The sequence below is a fragment of the Haliotis rufescens genome, unplaced genomic scaffold (assembly GCF_023055435.1).
Source record: "Haliotis rufescens isolate VD_foot unplaced genomic scaffold, xgHalRufe1.0.p SCAF_1, whole genome shotgun sequence".
Classification (NCBI taxonomy): Eukaryota; Metazoa; Mollusca; class Gastropoda; order Lepetellida; family Haliotidae; genus Haliotis; species Haliotis rufescens.
Window position 1 is genome coordinate 25275766 of NW_025963779.1, and position 20410 is coordinate 25296175.

General features: G+C 41.4%; 1 protein-coding gene across 1 annotated transcript in view; it reads right to left on the reverse strand.

Annotated features, from left to right (window-relative positions):
- The window catches only part of LOC124131685 (zinc metalloproteinase nas-36-like), a 33198-nt gene that overhangs the window by 900 nt on the left and 11888 nt on the right, over positions 1 to 20410 (reverse strand). Inside the window, exons 2-15 of the mRNA XM_046495135.2 lie at positions 18888 to 18962; positions 13456 to 13633; positions 12511 to 12637; positions 11792 to 11864; positions 10970 to 11173; positions 8724 to 8847; positions 7594 to 7728; positions 7115 to 7224; positions 6297 to 6445; positions 5948 to 6063; positions 4375 to 4528; positions 3522 to 3610; positions 2722 to 2923; positions 316 to 444 (exon numbers count right to left, since the gene is read on the reverse strand). Of these exons, the coding sequence (XP_046351091.2) occupies positions 316 to 444; positions 2722 to 2923; positions 3522 to 3610; positions 4375 to 4528; positions 5948 to 6063; positions 6297 to 6445; positions 7115 to 7224; positions 7594 to 7728; positions 8724 to 8847; positions 10970 to 11173; positions 11792 to 11864; positions 12511 to 12637; positions 13456 to 13633; positions 18888 to 18962 (1865 nt within the window). The remainder of the gene's footprint in view (positions 1 to 315; positions 445 to 2721; positions 2924 to 3521; positions 3611 to 4374; positions 4529 to 5947; positions 6064 to 6296; positions 6446 to 7114; positions 7225 to 7593; positions 7729 to 8723; positions 8848 to 10969; positions 11174 to 11791; positions 11865 to 12510; positions 12638 to 13455; positions 13634 to 18887; positions 18963 to 20410) is intronic.

A 20410-nucleotide genomic window follows, 5' to 3' on the forward strand; every position in this document is an offset into this window, starting at 1 on the left:
TTTCCATAAACCGAAAAATGATTCGACCACGCCCAATAACGGACTACTGTTTCGTGAATAGAATGGGCGGGGCTTCTGTTGCATTATTGCCTGAACGATAGCACTGATGTATTGTCTGCAGTCTTTTGCGTTAATAATTAAATAAACAGTGCGTGAGGTTACTATTGTTAACGTATTTATTTAAATGAATAAACTTCAAAGTGTGTTTGCGTTCAGGGACTTATAGACGTAAAAATCGGAGTGCACGCTTTGTGTTAATGAATCAAATCAAGGGGAGATAAACACGCTGTACGATGTTGTGGAATGCTGCATCACCTTGTGCACATCTTGGAGGACCAGATCATGCACTGCTGCTGGTAGCTTCTCTTCTTGGGACACAGGACCCTGGCGGAGGGACACGGGTTGTCCTGGCAGTTCGCCGTCTGCTTGTCCTCCGTCTGGTTGCTGAAACACGGAACACCCTAGGATGAGAACAGGTCCACTGCACAGTCGCTGTCCTCTGTGACTGTTTAATGTCTTTGTTGGGGACGGTTGGGTAGCCTAGTGGTTTAAGTCCTGGTCCGTCACACGAAAACTGTGTTCAATACGTAAAAGGTGAGATGAGGTGAGGTGAAATTTGGTTTAACGTCGCGTCCAAGATTATTGCACTTATATAGCGACGTGCATGCACGCGCGCGCGCGCGTGTGTGTGTGTGTGTGGCTGCTTGTACTAGTCCGGACTGATGTCGATATATAGTGCTAGCACACTGAGATACCAAGCCGCAATACCCCACTCAGACACAGTATACTGACTCCGAGCTGACCAGTCCTTGTTTCAGCCCCTTAATGTCGAGCGCCAGACAGGGTAACAACAAGTACCATCTTTTAAGGTCTTTTGGTATGACGCGGCCGGGGATCGAACCCCGGAACTCCGTTTTCCGGGCGGACGCTCTACCACTAGACCACGGAGGCGGTCCTATACGTAGAAACCCATTTGTGACTCGCAACGGATCTAAAACCCTGCTATGGCGTTAGGCTGGGATACATTTTTAAAAGAAATTATTCCAGAAAAAAATATTATTGTCTCCGCTTATGTCCTGCCAAAGCATGTCACGGGCCAAATAAGTATCGGTTGCCTCCCTTCAGAGAAAAGACTCTGTAGTCGACAAATATTCTGTTTCTAACAAAACTCACAGCCCCTCGGAATATTACGTGGTGGGTGCCTTGGAAAAGACTACTAGTACCCTAGTCCGAGACAAGTGAAACTATATACATTTGTATGTGAACTGGCGGGCAAAAGGAAGTATACACTTGAAAGTTGGATTTTACAACCATATTACAAACGTTATCAAAACGTTACTAGGCTGAAAATACTGAAAACGGAAGGTTAAAACACAACTGTGATACCCGTATCAATTACTTCAGCATCGTTATAACCAGTACTTGTTTGTTTTATTTTAGCCACCATCAAACATGGCGCATACATTGTTTTGAACCAGCAGTATAGATGTCACACATTTCCAGAAACTAGGGCAAGGACTAGAGACACAATAGATACTATGAGTTGAGTGTATTAGTTCATTATCAATACAAAGGTGTAGATACGCGATAACCTCACAAACTCTAACTTCATTATTGTGTAGAATCACGTATCTGTGTATGGCCCTATGTCCACACTGTAGGCAAAAAGCGAAATCCACTTGTCAAGCATCTCAAAGTATATTAAGCGTCTTTTGATATCAAATATAATCGATAAAAATGTATCGACGATTGTATATATATTTGATATCAAAAGACACGAGGGTGAGATTATATTTATCATCCAAAATCATTCTTCCAACTAGTTTAGTTTGTAAATAGTAATAGTGAGTGAGTGAGTTGGGTTTTACGCCGCTTTTAACAGTATTCCAGTTATATCACGGCGTGTGGGCTTATGTGGGAGGAAAGCCCGAAGTGTTGCAGGTCTCAGACGTTTACCACTTCGGTGAAACCCACGAGCACGGGTATGGTGCTGACAAACCTAGAAACATAATCGGGGCGAACCGGGATTCGAACCCACAATCATAGGTTTCTGGCGTGCCCAAGGGACGCAACTCTGCACAACGAATCGCGGCGCCTTAGACGACTGGGCCACCCGTGCCCCCTGTTAACAGTAATAATTAACCAGTATCTTGAATGTAAACTTACAGCAATTCAGTCTTAGTTGCAGAAAGATTAGTGATGCCATTTGATTGTGAGGTAATCATTGACGTCACTATTTCATTGCAGAGGTATCGCTTGATATTACCCATAAGTTAAGAATCATCGTGTGCAAAAACGTTCCTATATTTGTACATGGGAATTTTTCCCCATGTTAATTGGTCAGTTGAAGCAAAATGACATCACATTACATCATTGTTGCGATAAAAAACCCATGACGTCAACCATTGTTTACCACGTCACAAATTTATTACATTACGTCATCTGAACAACAGGATGCGATATGTGAAGTTTATCCATAGGGTTGACATTTCTTACGTTTTTTCTTCATTTTCTCTTTGAAACGTGAATTAGTAATGTAGAATAACCTACTCAAACTCGGGATTACGGATTATCTGTTGTAAAAGGGATTAACACCATTCCTCGGGGCAGATAATCCGTAGCTCGTCCGTTATTCTGTCAATGATGGTTTCGTGGACTTCAAATTGCCAATATTTCACTGCATAAGAACTGAAAGCCAAAGAATTGTATCCCGTTGTTTACCTGCAGGATCTCTTCTGTTTATCACAAGCACGTGTCCTGGTTCGTGTCCCGCATCCACCGCATGACCGTGAGCACGCCGACCACGAAGACCACGTGGACCAACCGGTGTCGATGACGTCGTTGCTGATGGCCAGCGCACTCCCCTCTACAATATCAGTGATTGTGGAGTGTGTCGTCACTACATGGGGATCGGCTAACGTCACTGAAAGAGGTGAGGTGAAATGTACTTGTCTGGACTTATGCCGATTTTATATTGCTAGCCCACTGAGATACCAGTTTCAACATGGGTACCCTAAGACAAAGGATACCGACTCATTAATACCGTGTGAGTGAATGAGTGTGGTTTTACGCCGCTTTGCCAATATTCAGGCAATAGTGCGGCGAGGGACACCAGAAATGGGCTTCACACATTGTACCCATTTGGGGAATCGAACCCGGGTCTTCGTTGTGACGAGCGAACGCTTGAACCACTAGGCTACCCACGGCACTCTAAATACCGAGCGCCAGGCCGGGTAACAACATGTACCATCTTTTATATGACGCGGACAGGGGACGGAACCACCGACCTTTTGCTTTAGGCACTGGGGATATTGTTTTTAAAGTGAGGAGGGCGGTAGGGCCTTTTATAGATTAGTTATTGAAAACAACACTGATGATGGAGGGACATTTTTTATTTGTCCCCCCCCTCCATCCAAGAATACCCCCAAACACAACTGGGCACACACTGAACTTGGCTTATCTAAACAATGTCCGTTGTCAAGTTTGGATAACAGTTTGACTCATATGACAATTATACTCACATGTGCACCTGTTACCAGAAAGCTTGAAGTCACCACAGCATTGGCCTACTTCCCGTAGACACTCGCCACGTCGATACGCTGTTTTTATTCTGAAGCACAATGGATTGAGTGAGGTTGATTTAAAACCGCGTTGAACAATAGTTAAGTTTCAGCATTGTGTGTGTCCAGTAATAACTGTTACCACTTGTGTGAATCTCATGAGCACAGGATTTGGGAGGAAAATTGAATTTGAACGCTCGATCCTTTGAACGCATATCCACTCTCGCCCCAACAACAAAACTGTTCTTGGTTGACACTTATTTTTGTTTACAAAGTATGCAACACGTATCCAAGAAGCATGCACATTTTGACTAATTAGAGTGTGTGAATATTGTTTTACGCCTCTTTTTGCAATATTCCAGGAATATCACGGCGGGGGACACCAGAAATGGGATTCACACATTGTACCTATGTGGGGAATCGAACCCGGGTTTTCGGTGCGACGAGCGAACACTTGAACAACTAGGCTACCCCATCGCCCCTCGACTAATAAGAAGAGATTATAAAATGACATGCACCTTCTGTTAAAATATTCTGTTACCTCTGATATTCTGTTACCTCGGATGATATTTTAAGCACCCAATGTACGCATTTTTTACATTTTGGAACACCAGCATGTCTATTAGGACATTTGGAGGTGTTTGAATAAAACGTCGTTATGCACGAACCTTATTAAGTGTTCTAGCCGCATGTCGTTGACATCATGTGAAAAGACATATTGCAGCGTCAGCTGTTTTTGATATACTGTTTTTTTTAATACATCCGAGTCAGTCCTGGAATTAATCAACGTTTAAGAAATGAATAGTTCACTCACGCGTAGTACCCGCATCTCCATCCCACGGGTCTGAAGAAGGATGGACATGGCACCCACTCCTTCAATGTCCACATCTTCGGACACCACCTCGTCTCCTGGACCATGCACGCCGGCTGGTCGGTGGTCGTCTGCTCCAAGCAGCCGCCGCAAGACGCTGAAAGGTTGACGTGACGTTATTTTCCCTGTTGTTTCACAGCAAACATGGGCACGCTGGCTATTATCATTGCAATGTGAGTGGGGATCGGTTGTCTCCGCTTTGAACAGCTGTCCCCCCCCCCCCCCCCCCCCCCCCCCGTATGTGGGAGAAAAGGACAAACCGACACAGGTCATAGACCTTTACCACGCACGGACAAAGCAAAGTCATTATGACAAGGTAACAAACGGGACGAATCAGGAATTCGAACCAACGATCACGGAATCTGGCACGTCCAAGGGACATAACTCTGCACAGTGAATTGTGCATCTTAGACCACTGGGCCCCGCATGTATCTTTTGAGTAACAAAGCGAGGGGTCGTGACTGAATATGGCAGAAAAGTGTTAGTAACACGGCGGCCAGCTCTTTAAATCACCAGGTGGGTTAGGCGAAATGGTTTAACGTCCCGTTCAAGATTAATGCAGTTACATAGCGACTTGCATGTACGTCTGTGTGTGTTAGTCGGTCATACAGACCCTGAAACAAATATATCAACTACAGCCCATGCAAGTCTATAATGTTTGGCAAGTACAGATTACTGCAGTATCTGAAAATGTAGAAAGTTTCTTGGTTCCTTCTTATTATATTTTATAACTATAATCTAACAACTGTATATGTAAATCTGTCATACAGACCCTGAAACAAATATATCAAATACAGCCCATGCAAGTCTATAATGTTTGGCAAGTCTGGATTAATGCAGTATCTGAAAATGAAGAAAGTCTCTGGGCTCCTTTTTATTATATTTTATAACTATAATTTCACAACTATTTTTTCTGTAAAATATATTCATTTCAGAGACTAGTCTAGTGTATGTGGGTGGCTGCTTGAAGTAGTCTGGACTTTATGCCCCAGACACATTATACTGTCTTCGAGCCGACCATGCCTTGTTTTGTCCGAACGCCAGGCAGGGTAACAATAAGTACCATTTTTTAACGCGTTTACTTATTTTCACTGTCAGACGCTCTATCCACTATCCATTGGACCACGTAGGTGGTCTTTGAGTAACAAAGTACGACTACAGAAGAATAAAGAGCCCATTTAAAATACGCCAAATTGTATTCACCAAGGGAATGCTAATGGTGTTACATTATTCCGTCTGCTTGTCGTAAAAGGCGACTATGCTTGTCATAAGAGGCGACTAACAGGATCGGTTGTCAGGCTTGCTGGCTTGGTTGATGCATGCCATCGTATCCCAATTGCGTGGATCGATGCTTATGATGTCAATCACTGGATTGTCTGGTCCAGACTCCCTTATTTATAGCCCACCGTCACATAGCGTGAATAGTGCTGAGAGCGGCGTTTAACAATAAACAAACAAACAAAACATTATTACGTTATTGTAATAATCTGACCTAAAACGGTATGTGTCCACTTACTTGAAGACACGATAAACTTAAAGCCACCGACACCGCCGTGTTTGGTTCTGAAGAGTACCATCATTGTGTTGTTCTCCGACTGTATGGCAGAGGTGGGTGCTTCGCCACAGCAGAATCTACACACAAAGGAAATCATACAGAAAACATAACCTTTGTAAGTACTCGAGGGAAATGTAAATGAAAATAAATGTTTGCATTCTTCAAAAAAGTTGATCTAGTTCATATTCACTCAAAAAGTAAAAATGAAACTCAATCAGCGCCTGTTCGTCATGAACTGCATAGTTACGTGGCTTATGGTGAGGTTCAAATTGTGTCAATTTAATTACCTCAAGCTTTTTCTAAGTTTTACCTGGCTCCTGTCTTGGCCATACTGACTCTGTACTTTATTTCAGTGTATTCTTCATCACAAACATTGCCACCAAAGCTGTCGCAGGATGGTTGTTTTGACAGGAAGCCATCTTGGATTGGCATCAGGTTGACAACCTTGTCCTTGGCGGCCTGGAAATATTTAAAGCAACCTCGCACTGTTTTACATAGAAAATATTTTATTTGCATCGTGGTGTGAAAGCTTTACAGGGGAGGAAACCCCGTACTCATGAGTGAGTGAGTTGGGTTTAACGCCGCTTTTAACAGTATTCCAGTTATATCAAGGCGTGTCAGCTTAATGTGGGAGGAAAGCCCGAAGTGATGGAGGTTTAAGACGTTTACCACTTCGGTGAAAGCCACGGGCGCGGGCGCCCAAGGGACGCATCTCTGCACAGCGAATCGCGGCGCCTTAGACGACTGGGCCACCCGTCCCCCCTCGTACTCATGAAGGTCTGTTGTTTGGGAATAGTCCGATATTCCACCGATCAATATCGGGGCAATCGTTTAGCCGGATCCATGACCTTTTGGTGCTGACAAGATTGACAGATTCATATTTGCACAGCGAATGACTGGGACTCTGATCACTGGACCATCCGTGCCCCCGAAAACTCCTCACAACGAGCCTCACTGCCGAATTTCACTACACCGGTGGAGTAACGATGCTGTCATGCACTGTAATGGAGCTTGGGATAACAATACGAAGCAAAAAGGACATCGGCGCTGCGTACAGTCGGCATGATCAACTGTTGATTTCAACATACAACACCTGGAGAGAAGGACTATGACTCCAGCATGACCCACCTTGATGATCCAGTTGCACTGCACGTTAGGCTGGTAGTGAGACGGGTACCCGGGAGTTTGGATGGTGTACGTTTCCCGGCCCTGTATCTGTACGACCCCACCACACGACGCTGCAAACAGCCATAGTTAAGCTTCATTTTAATCTGATCCCTTATATGTGAATACGTCAATTTGAGGACAAGATACAAAACCGCATACAAAATAGGATATACAGTAAACGACGGTCATAACGAACACGCTTATAACGAACTGACGGATATAACGATCTTACTTTTTTGGTCTCGACCATTTGCTGTAATTATGCTGTATATATGCTTATAACGAACTACGGTTATAACGAACTCAAATTAGTAGTCCCGTTGTATCTTTAGTAACGCATTAGTTTCCTATAAGAATAATATTTCTGTCATCCTTGATATGTAATATTCTTCAGTGGCAGTATTGTATATCAATGAATTATAGAGTTGGTTGATACGCACTACCTACAGATGGCGCTACCAACTGGCACGTGGTTCCTGTAAGGCCATCCGGGCATTTACACCGGGAGCACTCATTAGGGTCTGGATAACCCTCATACTGGCACATTCCCTTGACTGGCGAAGATGTACATTTGTCTGGAAATGAAATTCCATGAAATATTATGTCAAATAGTGACATTCAATCCACACACTGTTGCTTAATACGCATTTAACAGACATGAGAACCGTTATTTCCATACATATTCAACCACATTCCAAGAATTTGAGAATCATTTGTATAGTGTCAAACAATGGCGCCTAAGGTATTCCTGCTAAATTTTGGTTGGTTAGCATCCTTGGCTTTGATTGACATTTAGAAGTTCGAACATGAAGACACCAAACGGTTATGTGTAACAGCTTCTTTATTGTTCGTCAGAACGATTCCGGGCTACGTTTTGCCTTTTCACAAGGTAAGTGACTCAACTATTGTTATATTGTTTATTCACAAAAAGTGTCAGGCCATAGGCCTATAACACAGAACTATTTACAAAGAGACGGAGAAAAAAGAATTACCACTATTTTACATGTATATCCATATCCATACGCATTCATACACATACACATGCATATAAACAAATAAATATTTAGACTGTATGCAATGAACGAAAAGCTTTGTAAACGTAGACTGCTAGAATTCGTATGATTTTAAAGTTAGTTGATGACATAAGAGCATTAAATTTATTTTTAGAAGGGGTTGTAAAATATTTAGGAGGAATATATTCAGCTCTTAAATCACTATAAGCATTGCATATAAGCACAAAATGATATTCGTCCTCAATAAAATTCTGGTTACAAATCAAACACAGTCTCTGTTCTCTAATTTCCTTAATATATCGACCGGTCTCAATTCGCAGAGTATATGCAGAGTTGTATACAGGTTATAGTCGCACGTGCTATGATTCCTGCACAGAGATCTACAGATAACAGGGATAACGAGGCGGGGAAGACACTGTAGGCGACGTGAAAAGCTTTCTGCATATCAATTAAAGGGCCTCGTTCCACAAAGCTATGCTAGTGCTACCATGTTTTACCATACGACAGTTTTAGCCTGGGTATGTTGAAAGAATCAGGATGAGGCACCAAACACTCACCTTTACAGTAGGCGAGGTTGGCCTGCTTGGCGTCATAGAAAGACAACATCTGACGTTGACCCAGCACATTCTGCTCCAAAGGTTCGAGAGTTTCGATCGTAGCTTTGCTTCCTGTTGAAAACGCCTGCATATGACAGATACAAACGTGTTGGTCGCCAGGATAAAGATACACTATTTGTTGGTCGCCAGGACAATAGATACAACATTTGTTGGTCGCCAGGACAATAGATACAACATTTGTTGGTCGCCAGGATAAAGATACAACATTTGTTGGTCGCCAGGACAATAGATACAACATTTGTTGGTCGCCAAAACAACAGATACAAAACGTGTTGGTCGCAAGGATAAAGATACAACATTTGTTGGTCGCCAGGACAATAGATACAACATTTGTTGGTCGCCAGGATAAAGATACAACATTTGTTGGTCGCCAGGACAATAGATACAACATTTGTTGGTCGCCAAAACAACAGATACAAAACGTGTTGGTCGCAAGGATAAAGATACAACATTTGTTGGTCGCCAGGACAATAGATACAACATTTGTTGGTCGCCAGGATAAAGATACAACATTTGTTGGTCGCCAGGACAATAGATACAACATTTGTTGGTCGCCAAAACAACAGATACAAAACGTGTTGGTCGCAAGGATAAAGATACACTATTTGTTGGTCGCCAGGACAATAGATACAACATTTGTTGGTCGCCAGGACAATAGATACAACATTTGTTGGTCGCCAAAACAACAGATACAAAACGTGTTGGTCGCAAGGATAAAGATACACTATTTGTTGGTCGCCAGGACAATAGATACAACATTTGTTGGTCGCCAGGACAATAGATACAACATTTGTTGGTCGCCAGGATAAAGATACAACATTTGTTGGTCGCCAGGACAATAGATACAACATTTGTTGGTCGCCAGGATAAATATACAACATTTGTTGGTCGCCAGGATAAAGATACAACATTTGTTGGTCGCCAGGACAATAGATAGAATTAAAACGATGCGCTCCTTATCTTCTGATGCAAAGTACTGTTTTCAAAGTGTTAATGAATAATCTAGGTAAAGCAGGAAATGACACTTTAAACAGAAACCTACCAAATACATGTATCATGATGATACTATAGTTATCCATCATCTGGTTACATATGGAAACCTTCTTGTCTTGAAATATAGATAATAGTATTTGTTTGTTTGGTGTTCAACGCAACACTCAGTACATGACATCGGCCTGTAAATAATCGAATCTGGACCAGACAATCTAGTGATTGATATTGTGAACAACGATCTACGCCGTCGGGCTCAATCAAGTCCTCGAGTCTGACCACCGATCCATTTGGTCGCCTCTTACGAGCAGCATGGGCTGTTGGAGACATAGTCTACCCCGGAATCCCATCAGGCGAATAATAACAGGTGATGTGAAATGGGGTTTAACGTCGCAATCAAAATTATTGCACTTATATAGCGACGTGCATGTACGTGTGTGTGTGTTTGTGTGGCTGCTTGTTCTAGTCCTGACTAATGCCGATTTTATAGTGCTAGGCCACTGAGATACCGTGATAGTTTAACATGAAGACGTCACTCAGACACAGTATACTGACTCTGAGCGGACAAGTCCTTGTGTTAGCGCCTTGATGCCGAGCGCCAGGCATGGTGACAAATAGTACCGCCTTTTAACGTCTTTTGGTATGACGCGGCCAGGGATCGAACCTTCCGCTTAACCGGGCGGACGCTCTACCACGAGACCACGGAGGCGGTCCGAATAATAATAAGTCCCACATACCCGTACATACCACTTTAAAAGACAATTATGTTTAACATTACTCAGTATCTTTCAATAGTCAATTGTCCCTTGAAGATCCGGGGTAGAGTGGGTTTTCAGCAACCCAAGCTTGCCGTAAAAGGCGACTATGCTTGTTGTAAAAGGCGACTTGCGGGATTGGGTTTTCAGGCTCGCTGACTTGGTTGATGCATGTCATCGATCCCAATTGTGTGGATCGATGCGCATGATATTAATCACTGGATTGTCTGGTCCAGACTCGATTATTTACAACCCGCCGTCATATAGAGAGAATATTGCTGAGTGCGCCGTTAAACAACAAACCAACCAATAGTCAATTACATTGAACTAAATTTAATCAAATTTCATCATGTTAACGTTCAGTTGTATAGAATTTCTATTTGAAACGTCATCTCGACATTCTCCAGCCGCTGCCTCTACTCGGCTTGAATGGATTCTTACCGTGGAACCATAGTGCATGACGGATCCTATGTCATACGGCACATCCAGGTTGTCAAGGTAACGCCACGATTCCTTTAAGAAGTTGAAGTCCTCGCCGACGCGGACGTTCTCGTACTTGACCCTGATGTGGTCGTCACGGTCAGGGCGAGAGTGCTCGTGCCAAAACCCAATGGCGTGTCCCAGTTCGTGCACCACGACCCCCAACTGTTGGCACAAGACATCATTATATCGGGCGTCTCCATCGTCGATTATCCACTGTATATCGCCATTACATTTCGATAAAAACCCAAGATCCACTTTTGATTGGATGGCTATGTTTAGCGTCATGTCATTCGAATCGGGCTCAAAACGAAGTTTTGGTAGTTGATCGTCCCGGATATTTATCATAATAGAAATAGATATAGATCACCCAGATTATGGAAGGAGGGGCACCCGGTACACCGGGGCATATCTGTCGTTATGGTGATTTGAAATAGGGTTTAACGTCGCGTTTCATTACTATAGTGTTAGTGTGTATCAGCGTGTGTGTTAGTGTTAGTGTTAGTGTGTGTTAGTGTTTGTGTGTTAGTGTATGTTAGTGTTAGTGTGTGTTAGTGTGTGTTAGTGTTAGTGTTAGTGTGTGTGTGTTAGTGTGTGTGTTGTGTGTTGTGTGTTGTGTGTGTGTGTGTGTGTGTGTGTGTGTGTGTGTGTGTGTGTGTGTGTGTGTGTGTTTGGTATGACGCGGCCAGGGGATCGTATCACCGACCTTCCGGCAAGACGCTATATGCATTAAATTTCATCAAAGAATCATATTGTTTATTTAAAAATGAATATTTGACTTACAGAGAAACAGCCTTCTCCCACGGATATTTCCTGTAGTTTAAAGGCATTTTCCTTGCCCACATAGGACCAGCATCTAGTAACAAACACCAATGAAGCATCAAAGTATAAGTGAGTCCAAATAATGAGAGGAAGATGGCGTATACATATTTCGAACGTATAATTAACTACAGTACGCCTTCCCCTAACAAAGATCTTTGTATGTAGGTAGAATACCTCAAAAGGTTTTAGTCATTACAGATGCTGTAATTCAGCCTGCTTTAGATTCGTACGCATCTGATGTGTCAAAATCAGATTCACGTGTATCTAATGTGTCCAAATTTTATGGTGGAGCGAGTGAGTGGGTGAGTGAATATTGTTTTACATCACAGGCAGCAATATTTCAGACCTACCAGGAGGCCTGGAACATCCAGTCAGGAACAGACAAACCGACTATGGCATGCATCCATTTTTACCAGCTTCAGCGATTCCAGGTCAGAATTGGTAACAAAAATGGCGATCAATTAGTCAGGCTCGGTGACTTGCTTATTGCGTGTCATCGTTCCCGGATATATTAGGTCGTTGTCCATGCTTTCAGAAACCAGTTCGCCCATCTAGAATATTGCTGAACGTGTCGTGATACAACATTCACACACTCACATCCACGTTAGTAAACTCGTCACCCTAATTAAAATAAGATCTTTATCTCATGTATTGTAAACATATATTAAGCTGTCACCTACCCTGTGTGTTTCTTGAACAACAGCACGGGCCGGAGAGGGGTGTCTATCGGAACTTCCTGGAACCGGATGCATGTGTGTTCCTCCCAATGTCGCACGCCCTCCAGGATCTGAGCCTTCTCCGTCTTGTCTGCAACACCCACAGCCGTCACTACATCGTCAACCAACACTGTTAACCATATACCCATCGCACACTAAAACTTCAAACTGAAACCGAAGACACGCATTCCTTGCTATGTTTTCCCGGGCTTGATCGTCTCACAACCATGGCAGAAAATTGTTTTCGTGTGCGATGCATACTTTTTTTATCTTGCACATTTCTATCTTTAAGGACACATCTTAGTCGTTTCCCCTCGACGGCCCTCAGACGTTATATATCGGATATTAAATGTCCACGGTAGACTTTGAAATACCATCTAACACACCCCATCCCTTATCTCATCTAACCTTCAACGACATTCAAATTAGTGACCAATTTCTGAAAGCAATAGAGTGCGGGTTTTCTCATACAGAAGCTTGTGGGTATCCTTCTAGAACATAATGGTGGTGGTTCCGTTATTCAACTGTTCTGCATAGCTAAATAATTCCAACCTGATGATATATCGTTGTGACTATATATTAGAATATCTTGGTTTTATCCCGACACGGACTACGGTCTTATACCCGCTTATATCGAACTACGATATACTAGTACATTAACCGATATACATTTTAAGGGCCCTTAGTCGAAGTTTCTCGGTGTGGTTTGCAATTTAATTTCGTAACATATAAGCACATTGCGTGACTTGTGCATTTAAGACTTGAAACTCAACTTGCTCCAAGAGCTCGACCTTGTATACCAAAATACCAATGGTTTGTATTCGCAGTGAATATGAATGTATTCACAACAGGCAGTGGCATCGTGGGAAACACATCCACGCAGATATGACGCATGTAGCACCTACTCACTAAAGCTTAATTCCTCATCAAATCGATAGGGTATCGGGAGCGTCCACCACTTGTCCTGGTTGGCTGTGATCTTCCGTTTGCGTCTTCGTTTCGAGATGGAGTTGAGGATCTCCCTGGCTTCCTCCACCCTCAGTTTGATGTCGCCTTGAAACAGAACCTCGTTTAACAACACACCCTCCTGGAAATAGAGTAAGTGAGTGAGTATGGTTTTACGCCGCTTTTAGCAATGTTCCAGCAATATCACGGCGGAGGACACCAGAAATGAGCTTCACACATTGTACCCATGTGGGGAGTCGAACCCGGGTCTTCGGCGAGATGAACAAACCCTGGAAATAGAGACGTCGGCCGTTCACCGGTTCATATCAATCGTACACTACCACAAGTCTTATGGTAATGGACACAATATAGAAGAGTCAGTGAACTGGGCTTAATGCCGCTTAGAATAGCAGCTCAAATATGTCATCTCAAATATTAGATTTGTAAATGTATTTGCAGTAATTGTTAGTGGTAGCAAATAATTGGAGTGCTAGTATAACGTCGATTGCTGTCGGCAGCAACGAGTGGAATTTGGAGTTATCTGCCCTGGTTGTTGATTACATGGGCTTCATCGTTCGAGAAGTTTCGGGATGGAAGAGATTCCAGAAGGCCGGCTGTACCTATATACGATCGACAAGTGGCAGTACGAGGTATTTTTCGATCTGAACTGCGTCTTGGGATGGGATACCTGTTTGGTACACCGAACTCCGAACACCGAACTCCGGTCAGCTTCTAACATTTCTATGAATTCAAGAACGGAGACTTGTTTCAAACATGCGACAGCGACATAATTCTGATCATACGTAGGTGCACTTATACATTATTTCTAGGGCATGTTACTTTTTGCTGCTCTTATTTAACACATTGTATTGTCTTCTTTGATTGTAAACCTAAAATTGTGTGTTTCAATATACGTTATTGCATATTTATTGATATCGTGTCGTTCTGATTTCACAATATGTGCGAACATATTTCGGGTTAAGCTCAGTGTTTCAATTTGTGTTTTATCTCGTAACAGTCAAAAGTGATGCAGTTCGTAGACCATAAACTGTTAAACCCATGAGTACGGATATGCAGATGAGGGTCAAAAGGTCATAATAGGGGCGAATCTGGGACTCGAGCCGCCGATCAGCGGATCCTGATACAATATGGGACGGATCCGCACAGAGACCATAGATGTGAGAATGTCCTTGATAAAATGATTTATATATGATGGGATTTTGTTTTGTTGTGCCACTGATGACAGCATGTGATATATCTCTGATCTTGATGTCAAGAAGGCTAAAAAATTCTTCCGCAAGTTATGTTTTTCTAGAACCATCCTGTAAGAACATTTCCGAGACGAGGCTGCACAGTCGGTGTGATTTGCCAAAGGGGAAAACGAAACATAACTGCATTGAACGTAAATGACGACATCAGCGGATGAGAGGCGACACCGGAAATTTGAGGACAGTATTTATCTATTATTCCTTGTGATCATGTAAACAAATTTTTATAAAGGCTCCATTAGGCTCTGTAGCTCACCTGAATTGAAGAAAAAATGCCGACGCTGTTTAAAATCGGATCGGAATTTTGTGAGCAACAATTTTAGAGACGTCATTGCTGGGATCATTAATATATTCATACATCCATTCAGCTCAATCAACCTTGTAGTGTCAGATGAGATGTCGAAAATGTAAAAGTTTAAGACAGACGGACGACCTCATGACTTAACATTCAGTCAGGTGAGGTAAAAATCGGAATTGAATGAGAAGAACGTTTATTTATAATTAAAACATTTGCCCGGCCCCAGTATATATATATATATATATATATATATATATATATATATATATATATATATATGACACATTACATTACTTAACAGAGCATTCCGCATTTTTATATATTTCGATAATTCAAAATAGACTCACATTTAACAGCTGCAGATATCATGCAACGTCATTCCTTAAAGCTATGATAGTGATGAAAATCAGTAATACAGTAGTGTTATCGTATATTTGATTTAACAGCCCGGTCGTCGTTGGAGGTCTCATGGATTACCTCCCACCTGTGTTTGTCTGCAGGTAAACAAGTGCTACTTCTAAACAACCAAAGGAAACGCGGCATGGGAAAAAAATAAGAGGACTTTAGATTCACTAGATTATATATTAATGGCAAGACAAACAAATCGGTTTAATCGAAAATTAAAGAAGAACATCAATTTAAACTATTATTATTTATTATGAAAGGTTGGCATCTTCGTGTTCGTTTCTTAATAAGCTATATGCTTGGTATTCTGCGACTATAGCAGGTAAGTTAGACGGTCTCCTTTATAATTCCATTTGTGAAGTGAAATTGAGCTTAATCTGGCGTTCAGTTGTTTAGCAACGTGAGTTTTAATATTTTGACCCAACCAGTTCTCAGCATAACTGATAAACGCGACTATGGACGAAAAGCGACAGCGAACACGCTCTACCCATTACACCACGGAGGCGGTCCATTTGTGTGGGTTAACGCTCACATATTAGTATGGAGAACTGTCGATGAAGAAAGCCAGAAGCTCGGGCAATCCAGACGAAGATACATATATGAATGAATGTATTGCATCCATAGCACAGCGTACCGGAACACATACAGGCATATATATCAGGCTAAATCCCATGTCGTCATTTGAATAATATAACACGATAATTCCTTAAGCAGGATTCGATTTACGCTAATGAAAGAAGATATTTTACATAAATATGACAGGTTTGAGATGTAATCTTTACGTACACTTGATATGTAGGTCTATGTCTCGCGGCCACGCCTAGCACGTGCGGAACAGGTGAAGGGATCCCGCGCGGCCCGCAGGCAGAAGGTAAGATGGCGGACATACTGGCGGGAGTTTCTGATGGCAGACGATAACAGATCAGCAATTAAAATCGATGTAGCGGCCCCGGGGACAATGGATCAAAATTATGACATCTTGGTTATTGTCCTATGGTGAGGAATATATCACGATTTTATTTGTTTTAAAGGAAGACAACCATTCTAATGTGTCTCCCATAATTGGTAATTGATGCCTTTCTGCAAATAGTGTCCAATTTAGTTGAACTCTTGTGAGTGTGTTTGTAGAATAAAGTGATACAGTTAAAAGCTTCTTGGTAATCTGTGGGTAGCAATTAATTCCAGAATGTCATCTTTAGATTGACAACATGACAAACATGGATGTTGATATATGACAGCCTGATAATAGTCTTCTGAGATCAAACATATCACTGATTGTTAATAGCCTTCTCAGTTCAAGAATGTAACGTACTGATATTAGCTTTCTGTCATCAAGTATATCACCTCCTGATAATAGCCTTCTGAGAACAAAGATATCATAAACTGATATGATCCTTCTAAGATCAAATATATTACAGACTGATAATAGCCTTTTAAGATCAAATATATCACATCCGGATAATAGCCTTCTGAGATCAAATATATTACAGATTGATAATAGCCTTCTCAGAACAAAGATATCGCAAACTGATAATAGCCTTCTGAGATCAAATATATCACATCCTGATAATAGCCTTCTGAGATCAAATATATCACATCTTGATAATAGCCTTCTGAGATCAAGTATATCACAGATTGATAATAGCCTTTTAAGATCAAATATATCACATCCTGATAATAGCCTTCTGAGATCAAGTATATCACATCCTGATAATAGCCCTCTGAGATCAGGTATATCACAGATTGATAATAACCTTCTGAGAAAAGGTATATCACATACAGATAATAACCTTCTAAGATCAAATATATCACAGACTGATAATAACCTTATGATATCAAGTGTATCACAGATTGATAATAACCTAAGAGATCAAGTATATCACAGGTTGATAATAACCTCATGAGATCGAGTATATTACATCCTGATGATAGTCTTCTGAGATCCAGCATTTCCCATACTCATTGTTTCCCAAACAATAGACAACTACTACCACTACTACTACTACTACCGCCTTAACTAGTACAGGGCATAAATACAGGTTGTGGTTGCACCCAGCGGTGGGCACAGTTAAAACGTATTGGACCAATCTGTATAGCATTTAACTATGAAATATGTAGACGCACATGGATTGACCATGAGACATTGTATGTACTCTATCCACCGTCAGTATATATGCACCCAGAAAAAGTAAGGCACCATCCTTCTTAACTATTCCTAAACTTCCTTGTGTCGTCAGGAAATATCTGCTTATGACATTGGTTTGTTTTTAATAAATGTCCGAGTGAGTGAGTGAATTTGGTTTTACGTATTCCAGTGATATTGCGTGTTAGCTTCATGTAGAAAGAAAGTACGAAGTGATGCAGGTCTCCCACGATCATAGGTTTCTGGCGTGCTCAAGTGACGCAACTCTCCACAGCTAATTGTGGCGCCTTACACGACTTGGCTAGACGTGCCCAAACCTGCTAAAAGGCTGGTACTAGAACATTGTATGTTTCTCTAGGTTGGCGCAATTAACATATGATTGAAAGACACACAGAAAATAATTGACATGGCAGTCAAACTAACTATTGCCACGAAACAAATCGGAAACATATCATCCAATAATCTAATTCGCTTTCTGTAATTCAATATGAGGATGTCACTGTCAGCAAATAAAAAAATAATGTGATTCGCCTGAAAACTACTACTTGATAGGATTTAAAATAACATATATAGTATGTGGTGTTTAACCTGTTTTTAGATGTGGATATTAACACAGACAACTATAAAATAAAACATGCATCAAAAGCCTTTAACCTAAATCCAATTACCCATATAAATGAGATAGGGAAAAGCCTCTGGCTGACAGTGACATGAGAATAAACCCACAGCATAGATGTTCGCTTCATCTGGGGGCTAATTGAAACGTATTCCCATCATGCTTTGCGCTGACACTTCTATCATCCTGTCAATCACATATTGACCATACCTAGGTTGTGATAACATCCACGTACTTCCGGTTTAATGGCATAGGGCCGCCCAAGGCTAACACACCTATTGGTATGTTGGTAGAACATTGGCTGGGCCACTTGGTTGTTTGTTTGCTGATGTCACCTGTTTACCAGGTAGCGCATTCTCTCACGTACACGTTGGAAGAAATAGGGTTTCCTATGTGTATAGGAAGGACGGGTAGCGTTGTAGATAAACCGTTCGGTCGTCGTGTCGAAGACCCGGGTTTTAATCCACACAAGGGCACACTGTGTGAAGAGGGGCGTTCGCCTCCGTGATTAGCGTTATCTCTGTAAAAGTTCTACTATCTAATGACATGTTCAAGTGATGCCACTATAATTACAACAATTGTTAACAATATAATAGTAAAGATTACACAATTTTATAATAATGTGTCCGTTTGTCAGATTTGCAAGTGGGGAACATTGCTACTCACAGTCGTGTTGAATATATTCTGGCTTAGAATGCCTGCTCGGAAGGTACTCAAGGTTCGGTTGATTGGTCGACCAGCCTGAAAAACAAAACAAATATTGGAAAATATACTTTAACGCAAAGCCAAGCCAAATGCTCTAATTTTAATATTAATCTTATAAGGTACCAGACATTGGTAAATGTCATCCACGATGTCACTCGCAGAGAATTATTCTTTTGGTATATGCAGCTGCAGAACGTTGTGCGTCTGTATAAATCTGTGGATGTACCCTTCATTCTCAGCGGATGGTACACATGGGTAGGGACAGGGAGGGACATACTTGGACACCTGGTGTCCTGGATATCACGACAATGTTTAAAATGCGCTGTTGTTTCTCAATATCCACAGGTGTGAGGGATCGTGACATTGGCGTCTCCTATATGTTTTCTGACGACCGCAATGTACTACCAGAAGTGGGTGTGCCGGCTAGAACATGGTTAAATACAATGGTGCGTCCGTCAGTAGTGCGGATCCGCTGAATGTGGATTCAAAATTCGCCTCGATAATGGTCCTTGATCTGTCTAAATCCATACCCATTGGTAACGTTAAGCGGCAACCGTCTAGGACTGGTAGTTCTTTGTGATTTTTCTGAAAAGCCTTGACATACTGTTCACCGTGGCGTCAAGTCATCCATATGATATTATCGAAGTTTATATTTGAATGAAATGTTGACAAATAAAAGCGTAAACAACATTCCATAATCATAAATCCATGGTGAAAGCAGAGTCTATTGAACAATTCCGACTATGTCATAAAACAATGCGATTACCGAAAAATACTACTTATTTAAATAAAATGGACTGATGATGTTGTGAAGTTTTGTCTGTTTTACTTTTTTTGAAGGTTATTATAAACTATTTTGCAGTTCGCATTGGTAATACCAAAATAGTTTTTTTTTGAAATACTTCGGTTAATGCACATATAACATTTGTGGAATCTGGCTATCTCCTTCACATCACATTGACATCGAATGAGTAACACTGTAACACAACTGCCAGATATCCGGATGGTTCACATTTGAAAACTTGATCTCTTCAAGATAACACAAGTGAGATGGGAACAAATATGTTGAAAATGTGGTCGCATCCTAACAATACACACCTTGTTGACGACAAATGTTTGTCTTTATAAATGAATAAAGTATTTATGAAATGTTGCCTAAGGCAAAACGGGAAAATGACTTGGCAAATGAGCTGTAAAATTTGGGAAATCCAAATCACAAAAAAACAGATATCTTCAAGATAAACAGATATCTGCAAAAGGACAATCATGCATTTTTAACAGGCTACCTAATGACACGATACATAGATTGTATGGTGTCCCCGGATACTCGACTCCGATTATTACGAATAGTGTTCGATTCTAATATAAATATAAATATAGAACGCCAACGCCACAGAAAAAAACATTCCTGATTATCTGTCAAAACATATTCCATTGGGGGCAAAAAGCAAAATAGCATTGAAAATAAATTATTTTATGAATGG